The sequence below is a fragment of the Rhea pennata genome, chromosome 1, assembly GCF_028389875.1.
Source record: "Rhea pennata isolate bPtePen1 chromosome 1, bPtePen1.pri, whole genome shotgun sequence".
In the NCBI taxonomy this organism is placed as follows: Eukaryota; Metazoa; Chordata; class Aves; order Rheiformes; family Rheidae; genus Rhea; species Rhea pennata.
The window spans coordinates 53893267-53920331 of NC_084663.1; the positions used below are offsets into that span (position 1 = coordinate 53893267).

The window sequence follows — 27065 nt, forward strand, 5'->3', positions numbered from 1 at the left end:
CGCCAAGGGGCGGAGCCAACTGCTCATTTAAATAACACCGCGGCTCATTTGCATGCTGCCAAGATGGCCGGCCCTGGGATTGGCCGGTGGCGAGGCAGCCCCCACGGCCAGCCCCTGTGCCCACGAAAGGGGCGGGGCCAGCCTGCAGAGGGGAGGGGATATGTGGCTTATTTGCATAACGGCCCGGCGCGTGCGACAGGGGGAGGCGGCGTTGGTGCTTGGAGCGGGTTCCGATTTTGAATCTACGGCGGCAGCGGAGAGAAGACAGGGGAGCGGCAGCCGCCGCCGGAGCGCTGAGGCAGGAGCTGCCGCAGGACGCAGAGGTGCAGGTACTGCGTGTTCCTCTCGGGTGCGGGCGGCGGGTCGCGCTCTCAGTGTGGCCGGGCAGTGGCAGCACTTTATGCCGAACGCTGCCCGGGGCTGTGGTGTTGGCCGCAGTGCGCATGCTCGGGAGCTGCAGCTTTGCACACGCGCCGCGCACCCACACTCACAAGCGCAGCGCAGCTACGCACATACTGCATGGGAGCACGTGACCCGGCTCCAGTGCAGGCGGCGGCGCGCATGCGCGTTGCTGTTTCTTCACTGAGGTGGCGGCAGGTGGGGAGCGTAGTGTGGAGGTGCTTCCTCCTCCGCCCCCCACGTGTGGTGGGTTCCCTGCGGCGGCCGCGGTGGGTCACAGGTAGGTCTGATGGGGGCAGGACAAAGCTGGGATTCTGCACCGAGCCCTGTAAGGCACTATGAGCCTGGAAATACTAGGCAGTTGTCTCTGTTTCGTTTCCTGTTACACACGTGTCAGTTGAGGTGGGGGCGCTCTCTTACACCACACCAGAGGGGTGTTTGGGTGGGATGGGGTGGATCTGGCTGTGTAGTGCCTCGAAAGCACTATGTTAAATATGTCTGCATTGGGAATAGTGTTACCTAAGTAGTTCTGTATATAGCTGGTGAATACACTTGTAAATATAGCAGATGTTGAAGTTGAGTGTTCTGGTGGATGGATTGTGGAAACAAGTAGAAAAACATTCTTCTCGTTATTATGCTCTATAACATGGTGATAAAATTTCAGATAAAAGTTTCTGAAGCTCGTAAACTTAGTAGAAATGAGGGCATTTCAGTGGGAAAAATGATGTAATTCTTCATTATTTATGTGCTGCTGTCAGTAATTTATTATAAAGTAAACTAAACATGAACTGAATTGTTACTTCAGGTTGTCTTGGAGGCCCATGTTGAACAAAATGGCAGAAGTTAACAGTGTAGAATATGTGTATAAAGAATGGGCATTTGGTCTTCTACTTTTCTTTATACTAATATATTTTAAAAACTGAAATCATAGCTTAGTACTACATTTTAATTCTAGTGTGACACTAGGGCGTTTTGGAGATGTAGCATTGTCCTCGACCATTTTTTTTCTCTTGGCAAGTATATTCCCGTTCCAATTAATTCTCCTAATACTTGACAGATATCCCGTGGAAATAACTGCATTAAAATACTTTGTTGTATAATAGTCATCTTGAAATAACTCTTCATATTGTGATGTCAGTCTGACCCTTAACACTGAGAGGCTTGTTTGATAGCATTCTTTTGATGGAAAAATATCCATCTAAAATGGAGAAGGGGAGATGAGCATTGCCTGGCTCAATTCTGTTAGGGAACAGTCCCTGAGCTTAAAACTGCTGTGTTTATGCAGTCTCAGATAACACGTGTAAATTCACCTTACTTAACATGGCACCTGATTGTCAGAAAAAAGACAATATTTTAGAAAATGTAGCTTTGAGTTTTCCATTTTACACAAGTAAATAGTGTTCTTATGAATGAATATATGGAAATTTGCATCTAGAAGATCAATATATTTTACAAGCATGCTATCTGGATTGCTTTTGCAAGTATACATTTGGGGCCATCTTCTGCTGTAACAGGTTGTCCTAATTGCAGTTATTAGTTTATTAATACTGATTTTATATTTACTTTTAGTTTATAAAGTGTAGAGAGTGTACTGAATGTCTGTCTGAACCTGGTATAAAAGGTTAAGTATGAAATAAGAACGTGTTGTTTTTTTTTTTTTCTGATTAGATACAGTTTTGGGCAGTCCCAAGGGAAGGTATGAAGGAGTGTATTACCCCATTAAAAACTCTTTAAAATGCCCTGCTGTTATGTGGTATGTGCTCTTGGATAGGTAATTTCTCAGTTTGTAGTTTATGAAATGGGGCTAATGGTAGCTGTCAGGACCATCATTAAATGCATTCACTAATGTTTGCTTGAGGACGCCTACAGTTAACAAATCTTGGCAAGTAAAATCACATTTTTATCCTTAATTCTTGCAGTTATTTTGTATGCTCTGGAAGTATCAAATCAAGTTTTTAGGTACGCATCATCCAGAAAAGAACGGTACTACTCATCTTGAATAGCAGTAAGTTTTTAGATAGGTGCATAATTAAAATGCAGAAAATGTAGTTTTGCTACTGTTTACAAGTAACTGCTCGTGTGTACTCTTTCAAAGAATCTTAGAAGATCTTCATGCTCTCATCATTGATTTTTTTTTTTCTTTTTTTGGTTTGGTGGACTTGATAGGTTGCTTCCAGTAAAAGGCTTTTTATGAGTTGCAACTGTGCTACAAAGTGTAGCAGTACTGAATTGATGCTTCCTATGATTTGTGGAACGGTTTTGTATTTTGTTGTATGAATTAATTTAACGACATTATCTTGATTGTTCTATAGGTTTGAAACTGATCTTCTATATTCTCCTATGAATCAATTATATTAATAATATACATAACTTAAAACAGTTCATTTGATACTCTTGTTGTGGAACCTCTTAATTTTTTATTTCCCACCTATTACAAAGTCTCTTTTCAGTAAGATGCTACTCCCTGTAGGCATGCATGCATGCTATAGTCGTCAGTGTTTGCTGATACCTCTTGCTTTGGTTTGTATGCTCATGTCACATATTTAGAAGCTCATCATGAACAGTAGTATGTTAGTTTTCTTGTAAAGGGTCCTTTGGCAATGCTGTCAGAGTTTGGGGATAAGGGCAGGAAACTTTGGTCTAATATGGAAATATTCCCCCCCCCCAGCATAAGATAGTGTTGCTAGCCAAGAGCTTGAACTTCTTAGAAATTAAAATTATGTTAAATGTTTTAAATTGTTCCCCTGCTTGCTAGAGGTTCTATAAAACAGATATATCTAATTATGTTTTAAAACTTTATTGCAGTAACTAAGTCATAGAAAATGGTGTGTTTTTTCATTGTACTTGATCGTGTGATTTTGGGGAGAAGACTTTTTTTCTGTTTTTTTTGTTGTTTTTTTTTTTTAAAAGATGCCTAACATTCTGAAAGATAGTTGACCAAGTCAAATCTTACATTTTTCTTCCAACGTAAGAAAAGAGCAAGGTAATTTTCCTCTATATAAAATATTTTAAAGTATCAGTAATTAAACTTATCTGGGCTTACTGTCAGGAATTATATTTATGCCAAAAATATTAAGGATATAGATAGAAAGACCAAAAGATACTTTGTCAGTATGTCACTGTCATTCTTAAATAGTGCACAATCTTAATATGTTTTTCCATATTGTGTGCTAGTTATATGTTTATATCAGTTTATTTTGGAAGTTATTGCAGTGTCACAGATCATAATTTTCCTGAAGGATATTAGATGAGAAAATTGTGTGTTGTAAAACCATTATGTTGTCTCTGTGTGTGAATGTGGGTTTTTGCTTAGCTTTTTCCCCCCAGCCCCCAGTACATTTTGATGAATCTCCCTCTTAAATGCAGTGAAATATAAGACTGTTAGTGTGTTACAGTTAAAATTGTGGCTGGACTGTTTACTTCTCTTCAGTGTATGACATTACTTGGAGAGGCTTATTTATGCTTACATAGTAATTGAGAATTCATAGGCTGCCCAACACAAATATTTTTACAATGTATATTTGTAACTCTTAGGAACTTCATTTATGGTCATTGTACAATATGCTGTATTATATGAAAAAGTGGCTCTTCTGTTAAAGTGTTTACATCATATCTTAAGAAACAATGATTGTCATGCTGTAGTGACTTACCAAATACAGGATGGAGAGTAAGGGATTTTTGACCTTGCTTTTTGATAGCTCATTAAGAAGCAGAGAAGAAGTGAGGCTGTCCTCAAAAGTGATCTCTGTAATCACCTTTGAATCTTCTGAATCAATGTTTAGAAGTGAGTTGGGTAATATTTCATATTTAAAATTTCTGCAGCTTAGTCTTCCTTGGTTTATTAAAGCCTAGTGGTTCATCCCAAAGATGACTTTATAGTGTTCTAGCATAGATTAACTTTTCAGCCAGGAGCATGTATTTTGTTTGGATATTGTGATGGCTGTTCTTTTTAGTTGTCCTCTTACATATTTGGTTGTCCTCTTACATATTTAATGTATAATAATGTGTTTAAGTATCTTCCTGCGCGCGCACACCCACCCACCCACACACACTCACAGTGATGGGAGACAGGAAATTAAAGAGTTTATATTTGGAATGTTTAAATATGGAAGCATTTGATTTTTCAAGCTTATTAGCCTACAGATCAAGCTGTAAAACTGAGTGTGATCAATTTTCAAGATTCTGTTTTTTTGATTTGTTCTGTATTTTGATCTTGGTTAATGTTCTCGTTTCTGTCTCTGAAAGTTACTCGTATTTGGTCTTGACTATTTGTATAGCTATATTATATGCGTATATTATAGGCATAACATCCCAAACTGAAAGGTAGAGTTTCAACTATGCTTGAGGTTTATGTGGCTTTATGTATTTTATGTTTTCATTTGAGTTTGTTAGACACTTTCAAACAAAAAGCAGAATACTGCCAGTGAAAAGTGCATGTGTTCATAAAATTAAAAAAAAATGAATAAATAAGGTTATTAAGTGGCACTTGTGAGAGTGCCATACTAAGCAAAAAGATACAAATGTGCTTGCCAAATACTTTTTTTTTAAAAAAAAAATTTTAACTTACGGTGCAAAGCTGGAATGTGACAAAAATGTTGTTTTTTTAATTTGTGCAACAGCCATAGAAGTTTTAACAAAAACTTGCTCACTTCTAATATGGTAACCTAGCTTTATGTGATCATTCTGTCAATTGATCTCTCCTCAGTAATTCTTGAAATAGTTGTTTATTTTCAGTCAAACTAGTCATAAGTTCCAAAGATAAATTCCTACAGATTTTGTGAAAAGAAGCACCTGGGGTGAGGAAAGAGACTAAAATTTCCCTCTAGTTAGGGGGAAGGCAGGGAGACCTTGGCAGCTGCACACTATTTTTGTTGATAACTGATTGGCCAGTCAGCACATAAGTATTTTCTATCAAAGCAGTGTGGAAGCTGTCACATCAACATGCAAGTTCAGATGAGGCATGCACATGCACTCACTTGCCCAGTGTGGTAATGCACTACTGATAACCTGAAGGTAACTGTGGTGAAAAAGTAGCAAGACAGACCTCACAAATTTGGAGGACATGTGGCTTCATTGACTTTTACATACAGTGACAATTTCAAAAGTGTATCTCAATAATATTAAACAAGATTATGAATGAGAGATGGAGCCAATGTCGTCTTAAGTGACGATTCCTTCGTTTGTAGCCAAAGATTTAATAATGAAATGTGTATATATTAAATAAATGCATGCTCCTCAGTGGTCCCTATGTTTCCATCATATAGTTATGGAGGAGTCTGGAATACTCTTTTCTTTATGTATGTAATTGTCCTTTCCACTTCTTTGTGATCTGTGAGATAACTCTTAAAAATACTAGCAATACCCTTTAAGGTGTTTTGAACTATGCATGTTTTAAATGACTAAAATCCATACTGGTGAGTTACCAGCTCTTGTTTCTTTCAGGAACAAATATCAAATTTAAGTGACATATTAGTAAAAATATTAGTAAATTAGGGAGCTGTATGCAAAGTTTTTTATGGGGTGTTGTGTTTTTGTTTTTAATAGCTTCTATTTTCTAAAACTTAGTGTAAACTAATACAGCTTACTTGCAGGGTATAACCTGGATATTTTTAATATAGAAATAATATTTTTCTTTCTTAGATTCAATTTCTAAAAACACTTTCAGTAAATTCATACACTGAAAGCACAGATTTATGTGCAATACTATCATTGATAGTTCAGCTAGCTGTTAAAGTAACCTGCACGTTTGCAATGCTCTGTCATTTTGTGTTGTTCTAAGCATTATCCTCCATTTCACAATACGGTAAGGAGTATGTTATGAAAACCTGCCATGAAGCAAAGCTCCTACCTACCTACGTTTGCCCCCAACTTAATACAGTTTCAAGAATGTAATTTGAAACAGGCATTGAATTTTAAAATTGAAAGAATTAAAGTGCTTTTTGTAGCAAACTAGCACAATGGCTTCTGTCAATATGTTGAAAAACTCTTACGTGTCCTAGTTAACCTGCCGTCAGGTGTCTTGAACTTAGGGAAATCTTCTCAAATAGTGAGCAAACTTCTTGGTTTTCTGATTCTTGTGTGTTCCTTGTGTCATGATCATCATTTTGTTTTTTCTCTCTCTCATTAATTTAAGAATTTTTATCTTTTCTTGGAGTCCCATGTGAGAGTTGATATTTCTTAAATTTAGCTAACTGGCCTGTATAAATACAGGAATAAAAAGTTTTCAAAAGATTGTCTATTGAAATTTTAATTCAGATGCGTAAAAACAGAGTAGTATTCTCTCATGAATTTCATCAATACAGGAACCGTTTTCAGTTTTTGTCCACTTGGGTTAATTAACATACTACTAAAAAGAAGAGGGTAAATGAGAAAATTCGTTCAGATACATGTGTTTTGTACATAGGAAAGTGTGGATAATACAGCAAAAGAAACTGGGAAGATTTTTTAATTGTCTCATACTACTCTTACATTGTAAAATGATCTAGAACTCAAGTGTGAACATCCAATATATCCTGGCTCCCCATGATTCTTTAGGATAGCATAAAAGCAACTCTGGCATAACATCTAACCTTTAGTGGTGATACTTAAAAATGGGAGTGACAGCTTGAAATTACTTACATAGGGAAAGAATTAGATACATGATAGGGTACCATTCTCTGAGGATTTTTTTTTTCTTGTGTTCATGAGGGAGGATGGAAAAGGGAAGTTCTATTTAAAAATTTTTTAACTTGTGACCAGAATAGTGCAACTCTCTGAAATGATACTGCAGTGGGTTGGCATGTTATCAAAACAGGGCGGAGTTAAGGATGTTTGAAATTTTTATTATGTATTTAAGAGAAATCGAAAAATACTAAGCTATATATTTAAACTATAAGTCTAGTTTTATTTTTTGAGAACTTGTAGAGATGCTATCTTAATTCTATATTAGTAGTTATACTTTATTTCCTGGACCGAAGTGTTCTCAAACGAGTTACTTTAAATCATAATTTTGTGCTTAAACATTTTGATTTATTTTAAAATTAGCTGATCTGTTTTAAAGTATTAATATACATATGTATGTTAACTTACGTATGTTGAATTAACTCTGGATACATGCCTTTCTAAGCATTCAGGTTTCTTTACTGAGACTGTGTGTCTATGTTAATAAATCAGGACCTTTGCATGTTTGTGAAGCTTTCTGACAAGATAGAGTGATTGACTGCAGTAGTAGGATTGTGACACAGGTTCTGTTTTTTTCTGGCTCAGTGAAGGTGTGTTATGAATTCATTTGCCAATTAGTTAAGCCTGCTCAAACCTATTGAAGTCATCGAATTTACATATGTAGAATTCAGCTCAGAAAATTAAAGAATAGAATATTGTGTGAGTATACTTTCATAATGTAGAACCCTTAATAGGTTAAACTTCTAGGACTAGAGATTAGAATTTTTCTTAAATTAAGTTTTGATCTAGGAATTTCATAGACGCAGTAAGCACAGAATTATTTTTCTACTTAAAACATGGCTACTGTAAAAGTTAGTGTGCCTATATTTATCATATTAGGCTTGAATTCCAAAATCTTAACTTACAGGAATTTGCAGTAAGCTGAAGGTTTGTTGTGTATAAGATTTAAGCATGACTAATTTTGGCTTGTAACTAGTTATTCAAAAATGTTTCTTTCAAACCTGTTTTAAACCTGATTTTTGATTTGATAAATAGCTCTTAGTGGAGAGAAAAGTTTCAGTGTAGTGACTAATTTTAGAACATTTTGCATAAAACGACATTTTCTCCTGTCTCCACAAATGTTTCCAAGAGACTTATCTTGTGGGCATTTGAACTTCAACCAGATTTTAATTTATTTACCTGAATCTGTTATCAAAGATGCTTGTAACTAGTTTAGTTGCTTAAGTGTATGTTGTATATGTTTTTCCTTGAATTGCAAATCCTTTTGGTCTTGTGTTAACCAGGTACTGTATTCCAACATTTAGTTCACGTTCCAGACAGTAACTTTGATGCAGATGAGTACATTGGACTACTACTGCTGGAATGATTAATCAGTTCTGAAATAACTAGCTACATTTGGCAACAGATGTGCAGAATTATGTCAGTTTAGAGGTTTTCATTAAAAAAAGGGGGGGGGTATGAAATTTTCTGTGTGTGTAAGATTAGGAATAATTTAATTTCTTTCAAGATAAAGTCCCACATATTCTTGCAATTATTTTAAAATAGCCACATTTTGATCCTCTAAAAGGGGCATAGGTAATGTAGTGAGGTAGATGCAGAAGAACTGCCTTCAGGACTGATCCACTGTTGCCTGAATAACAGTAGATGATTTGCATTAATAGAAAGACCTTAAAGCGGAACCTCTTCTGTACTAAGTTCTGCATGCATTGAGATCATGTATTCACTCCCCCCAATAGATTCCGATATCAATTCTTCAGGAACAAACTATTTTATATCCTTAAAATAAAAATTTAAAAAAGCAAAATTTCTGAAGAGATTTTCAGGTACAAATTTCTTCTTTAAAAAACTTCATATAACATACTGTGTAATTTATAAAGACGTAGATACTCAGTTTCTGTGGTGATTGAAGTTCTTTAATGTTCTAGGGTTTATGTTAGCTTCCCTATTTATAGAGCAAATTTCCATTTTTAAGTAAAAACTTTTGTTGGGCAACTAATATTTCAAAATATTTTGTAATATATGATACTGTTAAAATGTATGGATCATTTTCTTAAGCCTCCTTTTTTTTTTAAGGACTGAAATGAGGCTACTCTTGAAAAGTATTCCCTAATGTTTCTCAGTTCTATGCGTGATTTGGCTCTATATCTGTGGCTGTTAATATGTGACATGGATTCCGAACAGCCCGGAGTCAGGAAGGATTTGAAGTATGTGATATAAACCCTGGATTGCAGACATAGCAAGGCTGTCTCCATGTCTAGTGGTTTTTTGTGTGTATTTTTTTCTTTTCTTTTTTTTCTTTTTTTTCTTTTTTTTTTACCAGTTGTGCTCCAAGTAGCTGCAGTGTTGCAGCATGTGCATTAACCATTTTCTGCCTGTCCAAGAAACCATTCCTCTGGCCCCCCTCTGACTGTGCAGTTTGTTGCAATGTGGTAAAGAGGGAGGTGCTTTGGTGTGTAAATGTTTTAGCCACTGCTGAGTTGTCACTGAGTGGCTGTTCTTGAGTGCACATTGCAGCCATCTTAATCACGTTTATAGTGCAGCTGAGACAGTGCAGTTTCAAAATGGCTGACGAAGTGTTCTTCATTGCAGCAGTTTAGCTTAACTGTATGCAAATAAGCAGAGCTGTTGGCATCACATGCTTCAGACCTTAGAGGTAAGCACCAGCTCTGCTGAGAAACAATTTTAAACTTCTGTTTAAGCAAAATGAATTATTTCTAAGCTGTATAAAATACCTTAAAATATTTTTTTGTTTTGTCAGCAGGAGGGATTTTTTTTTCTCCCCCCCCCATCTCTGTGTCTGTGTGTTTCTCTCTCTCTCTCTCTCTCTCTCTCTCTCTCTCTCCTATCTCTCTTTTGCTGAATTAATTCATGGACATTTACCATTTTTCCAGTTACTGAGTAGACTGGGTGGGACAGGAGAGGTCAAAGGTCATACCCATAAGTCTTGCTAATGGAGTAATTAAATTTTGGCTCACTTACTTACCAGGCCAAAAAACACTGACTTCTTGTTGCCCTTCCTCAAAAGCCTGCCTCATCTTATAAATAAACATAAAATAAACTGTAGGCAAATGCAACAAAAAAAATAATGAAGTAGCTAGATTTACACTTGATGATAGTAATTTTTGACTCCCCCCCCCCCCCCCAATGCTAAATGACAACTACGTAACCTGTGTAAATACATTAGAGTAACAATGATTGCATAAATGCTAACTAGCTTTCAGGTAGCAGTTATTTGTTATTCAGAAATAACACCTGCTAGTATAAGTAGCAGAACTGCTACAAATTGCAGTTTACCTTTAAATTCAGATTTGAATTAAAACCTGTATAAAAGAAATCAAGGAAGAATTTAAAAGTTTTGTGGTTTAATGTGGCCTAGTCTTTTCCTGTGTGTAGTACTGCTGGAAGGTGGTCTGGCTATCTATCATGCTTGATGCTCATTAAAAAGTGGTTGATAGATGTCAGGGTCCAGAGATACGGATATGGAAGAAAAGTGGCGCTCAACTTTTTTCCATTGGGGAGGGGAAGAAAAGAAAAGGAGGAAGAAGGACAAGATATTTTCCCCCACTAGTCAGTTATTTTCTTGCATTCTATCTCAGCTACCTGATTAATGTCATTACGGGGTTTTAAGCTAAACATGAGTTAATTTTAGAATAATCAAATAGGGAATGTCTTGAAGTTCTCCAGAAATATATCAGGAGCAACACAAGAACTGGATAACGCATCAGGACATAGATCAGTGTTTTCCTGGTTTTGGTACAGTGCAAAGAATATGGCAGTCAGTACTAAACACTTAAATATAAGGAATAACTGAAGTTTTTTTCCATATTAACTTGGTATATTTAACATATTCTACAATAAATTACCTTTTGATTAAAAAGCTAGTTTAAATATCTGTTCCTGTAATGACCTTCTAAAGTTAATGGCAATACACTGTTGTGAAGAAACTAAATATTCAGAGCATATAGTGTGCATCTGTTCCTCAGGAGACCTAGTTTCTGCATGTTCACTTTATGTATTTGATATAAAGAAATAAAAATATCAATAAATATAGTCATTTAAGGCCAAATTGATTGCTGGCTTCAATTAACTGTAAATCTGTCATTAATTGGTCATAGAATTTTGCTATTAGGTTAGAAGATCAGTGACAGAAATAATACGAACTCATGATCACAGCTGAAAATTTAAGCATAGGTAAGTAAGTAATTTCATTCCCTGTTCTATTGTTAGTGTTTCTGCAGTGGTCTTGACTTAGGCCAGCATTTAGCTTGTAGTGGCTTGTCTTGACTGGACAGGATTGTTAAGATCCTGAAAACATTTGGGCACTGTCAAATGGCTGAAAGCTCAGACAACAGATTGGTCTTAATGCATTCCTTTCTATAAAATGTAAAGTTTTGCCACAGTCTCACCTTACCTAATAAAAGTAGAATAATAATGTGAGTAGGTTTCCTTCTTTCCGTCCCCCAACCAATGATCTTTCTGGTTTTCTGCAAGATACTGAGTCGAGTCATTCTGACCCCAGTTTTATTTAATAAGATTACTGAAGTAGGGATATGTGTGTTTAAAAACAGTTATTGTTGCTGATTAATTCCAGATGTTAATATCCCATACTGTCTAAAGCAAAAAAAAATCATTCTTTTAATCTGATCACCCTTTATATTTCCACATTGAAATTAAATCCTACTTCATAGTTATTGAATAGGATAAAGTTTTGTGCCTCAAACCATATTTTACTGTACACATCCTGTTTGGGATTAAGGATGGGATTAAGATTTAAAAGCTTATAAAATAATAAGCATATAATAATAGTCAAGCCCTATGGTGGGGGGAAGTGGTTAACTTTTTTTGGAGGGGGGGAGCCAAGAGGAAAAGGGAAAGTAGCCTATTTTTTGTCATTGTCAGAAGTTGTTCTTCACATGTATTACATTTGAGAAAACTAACGCACATTCATACCTTATCTGCGGTGCTTTTTTATCTACTCTTTTCCAGTGAGCTAATTAAGTTTATTTCCATTTTACAGATGAGGCACCATGCACAGGAGAGGTTGCCAGAGTTCTAGAGGGAAGCTCTCCTTGTCTCCTCAGTGTTTGCCTTGTCCTTTGTTTTTTGTTTACTTCACTCTTAACAGGCCATTTTGGAAAGTAGTGTCATTCTTGGAAGGGCAAGAGGAAATGACTGGCCCAGCAGGGACCCTTAGTGTGTTTCTGTTGTTTGGGGGGTGGAAGGGGAGGAGGGGATGTAGGGTGTTTTGAAACCTTTGTGTTACATATGGATACATCCCTAGTTTCAGAAGTTTGAGTGTATGATAATATTTCCTATACAATAATACTGGTAGCTGACAGGATTACCTTCCTTTCCTCTCCCTCTCATGCTTTTGTTATTAATAGTTTTTTCTTGAGTAATTTAAAAGGAGATGAAAAACGCTGATTTACCTGCATGGGAATGTAGCACTTTAATTAGGTGCAGAACCATGTCTTTATTAAATATTTTAATATGATGTTCATGATTCGACTTAAGTGGTTGTCTGATGAATTAACAACAGTTCAACTGAATTGATCGCCATACATTTTTAATGCAAGATAACACTTGCATTTGCATTTTCTCTGCTTTTGAGAACTGCTATGTTCTAGAACAATTAGACCTAAATTTGAAGGATAGGCTTTCAGAGGTAGATAATGCTAGCCTATTAGTAATTTATCAAATACATACGAATTTCAAAGGAAAACGCCAAACACCTAATTTACTTTTTTGGGGCTGGGAGGGTAATCTTTTTAAAACTCAGAATTGTCTCAATTTGTACAGCTGCTTTTTCCTTCTTTTTTTTTTTTTTTTTTTTTTTTTCCTCCTTCTTCCCCTAGCTGTTTTGGGAGCCAACAATTTCAGGCAGGATTCAGACCAAACTGGAATGGACTGCTGAGTTAATGCAGTAGTCTATAATGCGTGCAAATCACTTTTAAACAGCTGACTTCATTGGTTCTTTAAGTAGTAGAAATAAATGGTTACCAAGCATTTAGAGCTGTTTTGAATCTTAAATACTTGATCACATTACAACTCTATTCTTAAACAGTTAAAATTGGTCCTTTAGCTGCAAACTTTGCTATTTTTTTTCCTCAAGAATGTAGCATTTTCAAAGGAGATGTGAGTTTGCAAATGTTTTTTTTTTCATCATCTGGATTTGCATGTTTAGGTCTGTCATTTTAATGACAAAATTCTTCTTCATGTAAACTGAAATGAGCAAAATGTTTCTCTAAAGTTGATAGAGTATTTGCCTTTTGAAAATAATAATAAAAAGCACAATATTTCACTCTGTCGCAGCTTAGAAGTTACTCATTTCAGAAACTTTTTCACCCTTTTTCTACAGTAGAAAAAGTGGATACATTGGTATCAGTCCCCCTCCTCCCTTTTCTTGCACTCTTTGCTTCTACTGCTATTGTTTTGTGTTGTAAAGTGTCTTGAAATAAACCACACCGTTTAAAATAAGCATGTGCCTGGATAGACAGTTCCATATTACAGAAATGAGCATCACTGTGCTTTTCAAAGACGAAAGTGTGGAAATCTAGGGAAATTCCAAACTTTTGGCTAATCTTGTATGTGAATAACTGGTTTTGTTTCATGCTCTGGAAAAGAGGCTAAGTTGGGGGAGGGGTGGCTTTGGGGATGTAGATGTATTACCTAGGAAAGGCTCAGCACCACTTCACCCCATTCAGCTGTTAGACACAAAGGTGTGGGAATTTATTTATTTTACTTTCTACCTATCAAATACTCTCAGATGCTTTCATATCTAAAATTGTATGTGATTAGGAAAAGTAGTAGTCTGTTGCAAGTCTTTCCGTACCTTTCTATTGAGATGAATTCACTGAGACATTTGAAATTGGTAGATACTGTCTTTCAAATGTACCAACTGAAATCACACAGCTAAATTCTTTTGAACACTGCTTGCTTTATAATTTTTGGATGTAACACCTGCTGTTTAAGGTCATTTCTGACTTTTTAGACTAAAATATGGTGTGTGTGTTTGGAGGCACTATCCAAGTTCACAAGCTTTGAGAATGCAAAATAGTAAAAGCTTTTTCAGGTGTTTTTACTGAGTGCATACTAAATGTGGGAAAGGAAGGCAGACATTTCACTATTTTGTAATGGCCATCACTGGAGAATATAAGTGAATAAGTCACTGTTTACTCTCTCAGGTTAGATTCTCCCATTTAAAAAATTCCACATTTTGGAAGCAAAGTATCTAAAATGGTCACTGTGCTAGTTCTCGTGAGTTGTCTGTTTTGTATGTGACGCACAGATGTTGCTGCAGTTGATTTGGGGCTTAACAAGCCCTCTATTTACTTCAGTTTACCTCGGAGACAGCCCACTGTGTTCTTTAGTGTGTTTCTGAATACTGAACCAACTGTTTTTCTGCTACATAAAAAACATTTCATATTTGATACTAGTTTTATCACAGCTAATTGTGCATGCAGCAAGATGCAAGAAGGGGTAGAAATGAACTGAACACGGAGGGAGTGTCCTTGTGTTTGCTGGGAATGTTCTGGAAGCAGGGTGGTGCCTTGCAGCGCACAGCAGATGGAGAACTAATCTTCTGGGCTCGTAGCAAGCTCTGGCTTGGATTGCTTTTAGCGGACTGGAGCTGAGACTTTACACATACTAGAAAATACTACGAGTAAATGATTTTTTTTCTTGTTGTATGTGTTTTACTGTGTGTGTTGAGCCTTGCTGTTATGTTGGTATATGTGCACAAGGCTGTAGAATGATTTTCTTTTTTGTATGTGGGAGATGCAAGAGGTTTTGGTTCACTTTCGTAAAGCAGCATTGGTGCCCTTTATTTTCAAGCATTGAGGCTGTTCGTCTGATAACTCACTCAGCAGATCATAATAGCATCACTGAAAGATGCATTTTACACAGTGCTTAACATACACAAATCTGTCTGAAAGTAATACAAATCCCAAGATTTCTATGAAGTAAAAGCAGAACAGCACCAGATGGCTTGTGCAGTTCATGGTTGTGGTGTAACCTGACTGTCATTCTGGGAAAATAATTGATTTTACCTTATACATTGCTTCAGACTTTTGGATACAACAGCCCTGTGGCATGCATTGTAACAACCAGTGAAGACTAACTTGGATTACTAAGCATTTTCAGATAGATAACTCAGCATCTTTTGGACACTATGGATAGGCAAATTGCATTATGCTGAAATACCTAGAACCAGACATACAGCAAATTACACTCATAGTGGAAAGGGACACATAATTTGCATACAGGTAGTCCTGATGCTGTAGGGATGCTAAAGAGAAACAAAGTACAGAGACCTAGAGGAGACCAATAGTGCAAAGTACGCTTTTCTGCTCCTGAGATGACTTTGCCTTTGCCCTACTGGAATCGACAGGCACGTTTGTGTCTGTCACTTTCCTTTTCTTCATGTGTGCTGCTAAATGGTGCCATGTCACAGTCACAGCTACAACAGCATTGCTAGATGTGATGCCCAACTTCAATTTTATTTAGGGTTTCACAAATATATTTACTAATAAACAGTATATTTATTTGCCTTGGTGTTTTATACCCCAGAGTTTCTCATAAAACAATAAATGAGCGAAAAAGGCATTGGAGAATGATTCATCCTTTTCATAAGCATATTTAATAGTAAGCAAAATCTGGCTTGTATTTTTTCCAGAAGATACAGTGACTTTTACAATAAGCATTTGTAAATGTAAATCACTTACTAATTTTAATTGGACTTTGACTGGAAGGAAGGGTGCAAGAATTAAGCAGTTAACTATTTGAAGTCATAGAGAGGTTGAAATCCAAGCTGCTGTTTCTACCTGTCAGTATATCCTTTAGGTGCTTGAACAGATAAAGCCTACAGCTCCATCTGCTCAGCGAAGAAATAAATGGGAAGTTGAAAGAGTAAATTAATTTAATTGGCCTGACATGTTATCTGTCACCAGTAAGTCAAAAATAGGTTGTTTTTACTATGGATCTGGTATCTAGTTATTTGCAAGCTGTGGAATATTGGAAACAACAGTTAAATGATGATTAAGTATATCCATTTATTCAGTGTTAAAGTTGCTACAGAGTGCTTACTAAAATCATTTTGAATGATGCAGTATTTAGTATTCTTCCTAAGAATGTGCTTCAGAGTGGATTTTTTGGGGGAGGGGGATGTCAGTTATGGTTTATAGAAACAATAAATTAGCACTTTTGAAATGAATCTGGATTATTACTAAACAAATAACTGACTTATATATTCTAGAACCTATAGTTGTCTAACTAGGCAGGGGAGGAGGGGAAGGCTTTACTCAGCAATATCCTGCTGCAATTTTGTCATGAAATGAGGCCCCCTTTATGTAAATTTTTACTGGCGCCAGCTAGCTGTAACTGCAGTCTGGCTCAGCTTTGGCAACAAATAATGTGTGTCATGGACTCTTACCTTGCATGGAATGTAGAAGCAGTCTGGTTTCTGGACTGAAAGAACTGGATTGATGATTTTGAAAAGATGTAAAAGGAACCTAGATGTAGTTAGATTGTTAGTATGTGAAAATATTGAAGAATTTAGCATTCTTTTTTTAAAAAAATCTGCTGTCTTAAGCTGTGCAATAATAAATTTATGCTTGTTGGTACTACTGTGTGTTATGTGGGAGGTACTTCACTGCACATAGTTGCTGCAGTGCTAATAGTTGGCAGCACAGAAAGCAGTACAAAGAGTTCTGACTGTAGACACTTTCAGTTGCAACATGCACTTGGAGGCTGTGGTATGCGTGTTCAGTGAGCTGTAGTGATACTCCTGGCACACTTACTCCTTTGTATGGATAAGGGAGTATTTGCATACTTTAACAAGCAGATGTAGGCTACTAACTGAAAGGTACAATTGCATACCTCAGGCTGGCTGAAGTACAATACTTAATGCTGCTGTGTAAACAAAACAAGATCTTGGTGTCAAGATGGCTGACCTGGAAGTCTACTTGTAGCTCATGATCCTTATGCAAATAAGTTGCATGTCAGTGGCTTACTTGGAAGAGGAAGTTCATTTTGCATGTGTCAAGTTCTCAGCAGGTAAGAGGAGCAACTCATCTTCTGCCTTAATGTTTTAGAGGCCTTTCAGATTATTTTTCCACTTACATGCTCAGCCCCCCTCTTGGCAAAATGCCAGGAGTCTCTACTGTATTCAGTTTTAGAATTAAGTATCAGAGGCATTTTCTGGGAAGCTTGAAAGTCATTTGTTCTTGTTGTAATTATTTTTGAGTAGCTGTTGTTGTAGGGACCATATCTAGCAATTATTATAAAATGCTTATTTACTTTAAACTGAAGACTTAATAAAAATGCTAGAAATTCCAGTATATACTTTTTGGTTTTGATGTTGCTGGGTTTTTATATTTGGTTCAAACCTCTACTGTTTTGCTGCTGTGTTATTTTGTCTCTGTAGTGACACCAGTTGATGCGTATGGAGGCATAGCCCTGCTGTGAGCTTACCCCTAGAAAGGATGCAGATTTTAGAGGAGTGAATCTACCAGTGGTGAATTTTTTGGTTTTGCGGTACCACAAACGTCTTTATCCTGCTTGTGGTTTAAATTCTCTTCTTCTTGAGATGGCAAAGCTGTTTGAAATATTGGATGCTAAACTGTTGCCTAGGTATATGTTAGCGTAAATACACATTCACAAATGTGTCTATATAAATTTTCAAAAGGTATCCTTGTAAATAGGGAAGCAGATCAAAATATGATATTTATGATGGTATCTCAGAAGGCAATAAACTTGTCTTATCACTTTGTTAAAAATTTGCCACTCTGAAGCAGCCAGTTCAGTAATAAAGTGTATTGTGGTTATGCATGCCCTGTATGAAAGAACTGCACTGAGCAGATATGCTAGTTCTGCATGACTGTATTTCCATTGTTGCCATATTACAATTCAGAAAGTTGTGACAGGATGAGAAACTGAAAAGGGCTGATGGTAAAAGAAATGATTGGATTTTGAAAATATCTGAGCTTGGGAGAAGAAAGAATTGAAGAGACATGAGCAGGCCAAGGAAAACACAGGAAGAAACACTTAAAGGTAGACAGCAGCTTAAAAAAGGGATGTGGAAATGACAGTAGACAGGCAGGTCCAGGTGAAGAAAGAGTGAGATGATTAGTCAGAGAAAATGAAACTAAAAAGGTAGGGGCACAAATTAGCAGGCAAATCTGAGCTTAAAATGAGATGGTGATAAAAATTCTAAAAATACTAAAGCAATTCTAAAATTGACTATGAATTGAGGCCAAGAGAAAGACGCAGATATGCTAGGAAAGTGAACTACAACTGGTTGATACAGAGGAGGAGGGAATTTAATGATAATACAGAAAGGTATGCTTCTGCGATGTTATAACAAAGAATAAAATGCAATGTGTCAACAATTTGGGCCAAATGCATATTATGTATATCTCATTTACACTGAAACCTTTAATAACTGTTTTTAGTGATAACTTAAAATTTGATGCGAGATACAAGTTTGTTTTTGCTGTTCAGAACCTTAGTTTCATACATGTCAAGGCTAAAAAGCTGTGAAAATAGCGGGTGTGTGAAAGCAAGTAAATAGGTAAATAATAGATCTGGAATTTCTGGCCCCTCTCCCTTTCCCTCCCCCTCCCGCCCTCCAATTACATTAGAAATCACAGTTCAACAGCTATAAAGGTTGTCCATGAAGAACAAATTGTGTTAAAATCCATCTAGCTTTCATTGCACGGTGAAGGAAGCAATTCAGGGCCCCTCCCGCCTTCCTGAAAAGTGGAGGATGTAGAGGAGAAATAGGCATTGAGTAGGACATGACAAAACTAAAAGTTATTTTAAATCAACTAAATGCTCCTGAGAGAGAAGCTCGACTAATAAAGCAAAGGATAATAAAAGTGAGATAATTTTTAATAAAGAGAGAAAGAATCTTAACAGTAATGTATGTGATAATGATGATAATGCATAGTAAAGTAGAACAGGCAGAAGAGTACAATAAGTATTCTTATTCAGTTTTTATATAGAAGTGAGGTAATATTTTGTAGTATTTTTCAGGTGATTTTAAGTACGTAGGAGCTGTAAGTAACAAGGAAGATACTAAACATGATATACATTTCTAAACAGAAGCTATAAGCTAGTCTGTGTTATCTGCATTCAAGAGTTCTTTTTTTTTAAAAAAAAAAAAAAAGAAAATATTATCAGCCTCTTCTCTTGAGATTTTTTTATTCCATAACTCTCAGAATACAATGGAAATTCTAGAAGATTCAGAAGACTGCTATTCAGAAAAGGTCAAGCAGGATGACCTAAATAGTTCTTTAGCCTAACATCAGCCCTTAGAAAAATAGTTATACTAATATTCTTTATGCATTTATGAATTCCTTGGTCATTTCTTCATTAATGTTGAGATGTTCTAATGGAAAACAGAACTGTAAAAAAAAAAAAAAAAAAAAAAAAGGAGGGGGGGAGGGGTTTAGAACACATCTTGTAAATAACCAGTATGTCTAGACGCTTGTGCCTTGATTGACATGTGTGTTTTGGGGTTTTTTTTTTTAGCTGTAAGTAAAAGCACTAAATTGTTTGACTTCTAAAGCCTGTTAGTGAAGAGGAACACTATCACTGGAAGATACATTTTTTTTCAAGTCAAGTTTCTTCATAACTTGTCCTGTAAAGAGGTTACTTCCAGTAATTTGCAGCTGGTGAAAAGATGTAGAAAAGCAAAATCATTGATTCTCTTGCATAGTCATCAGTGGGACAAACTCAGACAGTCTATTATAGCAAAATCTGAAGCTGTACATTTAGAAACAGCTATTACAGAATATATCTGCTTAACAGGGAGCTGTACCCTGTACAGAAGCTTAATCAATACGAGTTACTTTCTTGTTGTCCACAAAATCTTTTAAAAAATATTGAAGAATTAGGGTATGCTGTCAAGACACAGAAAAGGCTTGGGCTGAAGAACATAAAATCATAAAATAATTCAGGATCGAAGGGATCTCTGGAAGTCAGAGTCATACCGCTTGCTCAGAAGAGGATAACTTCAAAATTAGATCAAGGTTGCTGAGGGGCTTGTCAAGTTGAGATCTGAAAATCTCCAAGGATACAGGTTCTACAGCCTCTCTGGATGATCTGCTGCAGTGTTTGACCACCCTTATTACAAAGAACTTGTATCTGTCTGGAATTTCTGTTGCTAAAAGCTGTATCTACTTTCTTTTGTCAGTTTGCTGTACATCTCAGAGTCTGCTTCTCTCTTCTAGTTAGATAGTTGAAGATAACAATTAGTTCTCTTCCTTTAGCCATCCTTGCTTCATGATGTGCAAACTCAGCTCCCTAATCTCACCTCATGCATCACATTGGTGCGGTCATTTTGGTGGCCTCCGACTGGACTCGCTCCATTTAATATCTCTGTTGTATTAGGGGGCTGAAAAGTAGATGCCATATTTCTGATGTATTCTCTCAGGTGCCAGGCAAGGAATAACCACTTCCCTTGAGCTGCTCATTATGTTTTTGCTTATGCAGCCTGGTCTCATGTCTTAAGAAGGAATAAATTCTTTTTTTGCTTACAAAAGAGATGATTAGGATATAAAGAGACCAGGGATATAGGATAAAGAGGTATTTCAACTATGTAAATTCATTTAAAAAGTGAAAATGACTAGTAAAATAGCCTTCCTAGTCCACAGAAACAGGAGAAGTGATGGGAAGCATGAGGCAGACCAATTAATATTGAGAAATGGTGCTGCTTGCTTATTTAGTGCTTTGAAGTTTTAGCAGAACTAGACTAATTCTGTCCAAAGACACAATAACCGGACATAATTCTAAAATTACAGGACGCTCCTAACACCAAAGGTCAGATACATAAGAAGGCAATATCTACTTCCCAGACCTTTTTTGTATTATACTGTGCCATATGAGTAGTGAAACACTTGGGTGCAAATGTATGATGGCCTTGTCTTAATATAACTTCAAGACATTTCACTGAACTTTTGTTAGTGGTGGATACTAGTTCTGATAATGAAAAGGTTCAAGTGGACACAAAACCAAGTAAATAAATTTCTAAGCTCAAAGCTAGGTTGCTCAAAGAATTGCTTCTTGATTTACAGTATAGCTCAGATCCAAAGTTATAGAGATGAAAAGGTTAGATATAAAGCATTTGTAAGTTGAGAGTAATCTGTAGCTAGATTTCAGAGCCTTGCTGTTTCGGAATCAAGAGTAGATTAGACGTTTGTCAGAATGTGAAAATTTCCTGTATTTTATAGAAGTAGTAAAGGAGAAGCTTGTCTTCTGCAACCTGTCAAGCAAATTTTTCATGAATCATTTTCATTATTTTGCATCAAATCACTTTTTACCTGGCAATCAATATTCAAAACCTGGCGATCAATAATCCAAACAAACATTAGATTCTTGGAGCTAGAAGCGTAGTATTTCAGATAAGTAGTTTCTCAAGCATAGTCAGCAGGTGGAGAAGTGAGTTCTTGGTTTGTTCTTACTCAGAAGCATCATGAGGTTCCTTTAACTCTGTTCTGGAAAGGTAGGGGCTCTTGATGCCTTCAAGATAATTTAATACAAAATCCGTTGTTTCTCGTTCACATAATATGAAGCTTTCCTATGAGACTCGCATTTCAAATTTCAGTTACCTTCCTTCAAAAGTGAACCAGGCTTACTTGAGTCAGAGTCTGAAAATAACATTGATTTGTTGAGAAATTGTTCATCTTCCCTCTTCCCTTCCCCCTCCCTCCTTTTAAGGTTTTCCTATATGTACAATGTGAAGTATTTGTGGACTTCATAACTGGTACCTAGTTAGCACAGTTCATGTGTTTTGTGCCTTTTGGGTGAATCACAAGGATAATTTTGAATTGGGCTACAGATTACTTTTAAGGCATCAAAACCCTCCAAAACAGACTACTTTTTTTTTTTTAAGCATACTACAAAACACTAGTTTTATTAGATTTTTATTATTATTATTATTTGTACCCAGGGGATCTTCCTTTACAGCAGCCAAACAAATTCCTTTGGCTTGTCAGTAGTTTTTTTGAATATTTGCCATGAGTTACGAGTTTCCTATATTTCTTGAATTTAACATCAGTTACTGTCTGTCTGAATATAATATGTTGTTTATCTTGAAGATAAGATTTGCTTCTTAGATGGGGTCATTTAGAGCCATTTTGGATGCCATAAGGTATGGCTACTGGATCTCAACTGCAATTTCAGAAGGGCACAGGTCTCCTGTAGGTCTTGTGTTAAATCTGCCAGCTTCATGTGTGTTCCAGAGCGTCAGATATGGCACTAATTGCCTATGGTTAGGCTGCTGAGTCTCATTTGGTGTGTTTGTAAGCTCTTCTTTAAGCTTGTACACTTACTATGGCTTACTGTAGCTTCTATCTCTGTATCCTGTTGTCTTTAAAGGTAGAAAGTCCAAGCATTTCAGAGCTCTTCAGGCAAAGCATTGTCATGTACTTTGCTTAACTAAGATGGACATGTTCATGTCACGGAGAACAAGTAAACCCCATCAAAATATATTATTTACTCTATGAACTGTGTTCTCTGCTCTCATAAATTGGAATGATTGGGGATAGCCAATGAATTGAAGTAGTGTTGTTTAAAACTTCTTCATGGCTGGTATCTTCTAAAGCTAGATTCTTATAAGAAATATTCTGATTTTCTGCAAGAAGGATAAAGCAGTGAAATAGATCTTCTTGCTTTGGTTATTCAGGGTACTTGGTCATATTCTTACTTTGGTTATTCAGGGCGTTTGGTCATGTTTTCCCACTTTTTTTTTTCCCCCAATATCCTTGTGAAAAAAGATTGCGTATACAGTGGTATTTGGAAAGAACCCATCAGTTCATGATTTTTTTTTTTTTCCTTAGAAGCAATACCTTCATTAATGACTGCTTTCACTCTTCAAAATCAATTCAGTTTATGTATAAAGTTCTTAAATAATGGAGAAGTCTCATACGTGATAAAATGTGTCCTGCACTGTATTATAGTTGTTCTAAGGTCAAGGATTAAACTTACGACATTCAGAATTGGTGTTAACTTTCAAAGAAAATCATGCCAGATTGTAACAGTTCATAGCTGAGACAGTCATCTGACCTTAATTTTGCTTTCAAATAATAACACGTAATTTCACAAAAAAGCGTTTTAGAGATTTTTGTCCAAAATTGTTAAAAAGTTTACAGATATATTGAAAAACTTTCCCTCTTTTTTTTTTCATTTTGATGCAAAGTGTTGATTTTTAAGGATCATGAAGTATGTTCTAGAGCTTCCATATGCACTGCGAACATAAAATGCATTAGCTTATTTTAGAGCATAAGCTAGATAAAAGCTGTCTTTTCAGTATAGATTTATTTGCTTTTGTATTTACTTACTGTGTTACTGAGACCTTTAGCTGTACATTCTGACTAGCTGATGTTGAGGTTGCTTTTCTAAAGAAATATATTCTACTGGGAAGAAGCAGCAAGACTCTTCTAGTTCATTTTAATTGTTATAATTCCTGGAGTTTGTTTGTTTTTTGGGGTTTTTTTTGGCAGTGGAATTTACAGAAAAATAAAATAAAACATCTGTGTCTCACTTTTCACATGAAGAAAAACTGAGACAGAAGATGCAGTTAGTTGACCAGGGCTAAAATGACAATTATTAGCAGAATTAAAATGGAAACCAAATCATCTTCAGGATACTATTACTCCAGGTCATAGTATCTTGTGATAAAGATAATGACAAATCCTGAGGGAAGATGACATTGCAGCCCACACCAACCCACTGGGTGGGAAAGGAGGATTGCAGCAATCACAAGTTTGTTTTTTCCCTCCCTTCCCCCCTGAGCCCACAAGTGTACGTGATTGTGAGGAATAGTCATTTGACTTTTTTTTTTTTTTTATGTCCAAAGCCATATCCACAGGAATACATATATAGTCCTGCCAGCAAATAGGTAGGACTATACCTTTCAGGGTAAGCATGCGCCTTACCCTGAAATCTCAGCTGCCCAGCATGGTATAGAGAATCTGATGTTGCTGGATTCTTGTCCCAAAATCTTTTTGTTTTGCTTTCTCCTTTTTCACTTTAGTACTTGAATGCTGTTATAGCCTGGTGCATCTTTGCTAGTGATGTTTTGCTCTTGACGTATAGAGGCTTTGGAATCTCTGGGCCTTTGGCCTTCACTATGCCTGAATCTAGTCTGATTCTTTTTAAGCCCTCTCAGAATGACTGACTAAGAAAGTATATGACTCTGCTTAAAGCTAGATTCAATATGTATACTTTCTGCTTTATCTCACCTTCACTCAAATGCCTGGATAACCTCAAAGATTATGCACTTAGCAGTATTATGGATCATCTTCTGTGAGAAATTAAAGCCTTTCTTGTGGAAGTTTCTTCCCCAAAGAAGCTAAAAAAGGCAAAGCCAAAGAAGAACATTTGCATTGCAAGGTGAAGCACATCTACAGATCCTGTCAGAATCTAAGCATTCTGGCTTTCTTTTTGGTGAGACTGCCTCTATGCCTAGCCTGATTCTCTGAGAATCAAGACTTTTAGAATACAGGAAGTCTCAGGAATATGATACTTCCATTTCCAGATTACCACTTGGTGCTGAACATTCTATTATTTCTAGAATTCAGTTCTTAGCATTGGAGGCCCTTATAACCTCTGTGCAGAATTCTGAGCATCTGCTTATGACTTCAAAGCAGAGATATGGATGACACTCATCTGTTTCTTGATACCTAAGACCAACATGTTTCAGGTCGTCTTCAAGGTTAGATTCAAGGATATCTTCTAGGGTGACCAAAGTAAGGACATGCATGGTAAGTGATGTGGAAAGAATCATGAGATACTGCCTCAGACAAAAAGAAGCTGATTTTCTCTGCTCATGAGAGAGTGTCTAATTTTACCCCATCTTATCCAGTGTTTCAGTTTTTGGTGGCACCTTCCTCACCCAAAGTTGGGTGCATTTTTACAGATTTGTTCAGATCCAGGTAAGGAAGGGTCACTTCTAAATGAAGGATGTTTTCCAACTGAGGGGCTGCCAGCATGTCTCTAAATCACTTCTTGAAGGAAAAGGTTGAAAGAATCCTGGCTCAAAATCTGAACTCAGAGCTCCTCCACTCTTTTCCTGTGGTTATTGTGGCAATAAGGTGTTACCAACAGTATTCTGAGGCAAAGGAATAGGCTCTCAAGCTCAGTGCTCACTTGTCCTCCTCACCCTTCGTCTTGCTTGCCCAGTTTCAAAGTGAACCAGAGCTGCTTCGTGCCAGCAGCGTCAGCCCCACTGCATTTCAGCACTTCTTGGATCTCTTCATTTTAGAATCCAGTACTCTATAGACTCAACACAGTCTGATCATAACAAAAGATCCCCACTAAACAAAACAAAGGTGTCTTAAGTGCCCCTTTTGAAGTCAGCATATCAAACATGCTTAAACTCTAAAGAATAAATACAAAGTTTTGCCAGTTGGGGAAATCCTGTCTCAAATTTTGCCCTGCATAAGGAGAATCAGGTAGTATTAAACTTGTGTCTCACTATGAATCAAAAAACATGCAGCTTTAGCAAAAAGTACAGCCACTGGATTATTCCTTTTTGTAACTACTCTGAAATGGAGAATGAGAAAATTCATTAAGGTTCTAATTGACAAACTCGCTGAGAATAGCAGAGGAAGCAGTTTTTGGTCACTAATGTGAGACTTCTGCTAAAAGATGCTAATTAAAAGCTGTTTCTCTCAGTAGCATTTTGGAGAGAATATCCTAATACTGTCCATCAGGGAGTATAGTAGCCTGCCAGTTTTGATATATTTCCAGAAAGTTATTTGGCAGAACAGTGCCCCCCCCCATAAATATTCAATTAAAATAAAAAAGAGATACAGAAATTCTGCAGAAGAACATACTACTTGACCTTGGGGTCTTGGCTACTTGACTTGAGGTAAATTCTTGTTTCCTGTCATTCTTATTGTATGGGAAAAACTCCAGCATGGGATGAAGGCTTCATCTAGACAAAACTGAAAGATTTCTGGGTATTATAACTATAGGGGTCACTCAAAATCACATTCTTTCTCTGTGTGTAAGGATGATACTATATGTGACTGGTGATATAGAAAGAAGACCTATTACTAGACTAGCTTACAAATAGAATGAAGAATTTAAAAAATAAATTAAGAATTATCCAGGACTTCTACTGTTGTAGACACTTTTATTATTGTAACCACTTTCGTTGGATCAATACTAGAGTGAATTACTAATTCAGCATCTGCTAAAACAGAAGGAAAAATTAAACCTTTAGCCTGGGCTTAGTTCTAGAAATGAATCTTTTTTTTTTTTACCAATACTTCTGTAGTGATAGTCAATGCAATTTGACATCCATTCATTGCCATTATGATGCTAGTATTGTTGTTTAATATCTTCATGTCATTCTTTTAGATGGCTTCCTTACTGAAGCCTTTTCCAGAAACAAAATATCATAGCTAGATGAGATGGGATGCTTTGTTACTGTGTTTTTCACGAGTAGAGGAAAAAAGAACTTCTGATGCTTCCCTTGAAAATCAATTTCCCTTTGAAATATTCAAAATCTTGAATATTGATAGAAGTTTTGCAGCAGTTTGCCTTATTATAGAGGAGAAAATAAAACTAATAAGAATGCTTGTTGTCTCTAAAGAAACACATTTTTTTTCTACCCCCTCATGAATCGGTAGTTTTGTTTGCAAACAGTCTTCATTGGGACTGTACAAGATATTTCAAGATGTTAGTGACAACTTTCAAGGAATATTCAAGTTAGAAGTTAGTCAAGTTAGAAGGAACCTCAGGAAATTGTCTAGTTCAGTTATTTCTATTAACAGTTCTTCAGCATCTTACTTAGAGAAATTATTCCCTGAGATGGTCTCTGAACAGTTCAGGTGACAAGCAAATATGACCAAGTTAATTCCTGACCTTTTGGGTACATAAACTGACCTGACCTGTTTATCATTACAAATGCAAACTTTATGAGAGGGATTATCACATGCAGAATCATGTAGAGAATCTGGAGTTACTGTCTGCACAATGATCGGGAAACAGCTCAG

At 36.5% G+C, this 27065-nt stretch overlaps 1 protein-coding gene across 9 annotated transcripts in view; it reads left to right on the top strand.

The window, feature by feature from the left end:
- Positions 1-208: 208 nt before the first annotated feature.
- Positions 209-27065, top strand: part of ATF7IP (activating transcription factor 7 interacting protein) — a 111453-nt gene continuing 84596 nt past the window's right edge. For 5 of the 9 annotated variants that reach the window (XR_009959822.1, XM_062586762.1, XM_062586775.1 and 2 more), the window contains exon 1: positions 17547-17688. Coding sequence is in view for 5 of the 9 variants with exons in the window: in XM_062586762.1 (XP_062442746.1) it covers positions 17645-17688 (44 nt within the window). In the remaining 4 variants the exon portion in view is untranslated. Of the gene's footprint in view, positions 330-598; positions 680-9671; positions 9713-16822; positions 17113-17546; positions 17689-27065 lie in introns of those variants that run through there. The other 4 variants (XM_062586803.1, XM_062586822.1, XM_062586813.1 and 1 more) reach the window with 4 other exon arrangements.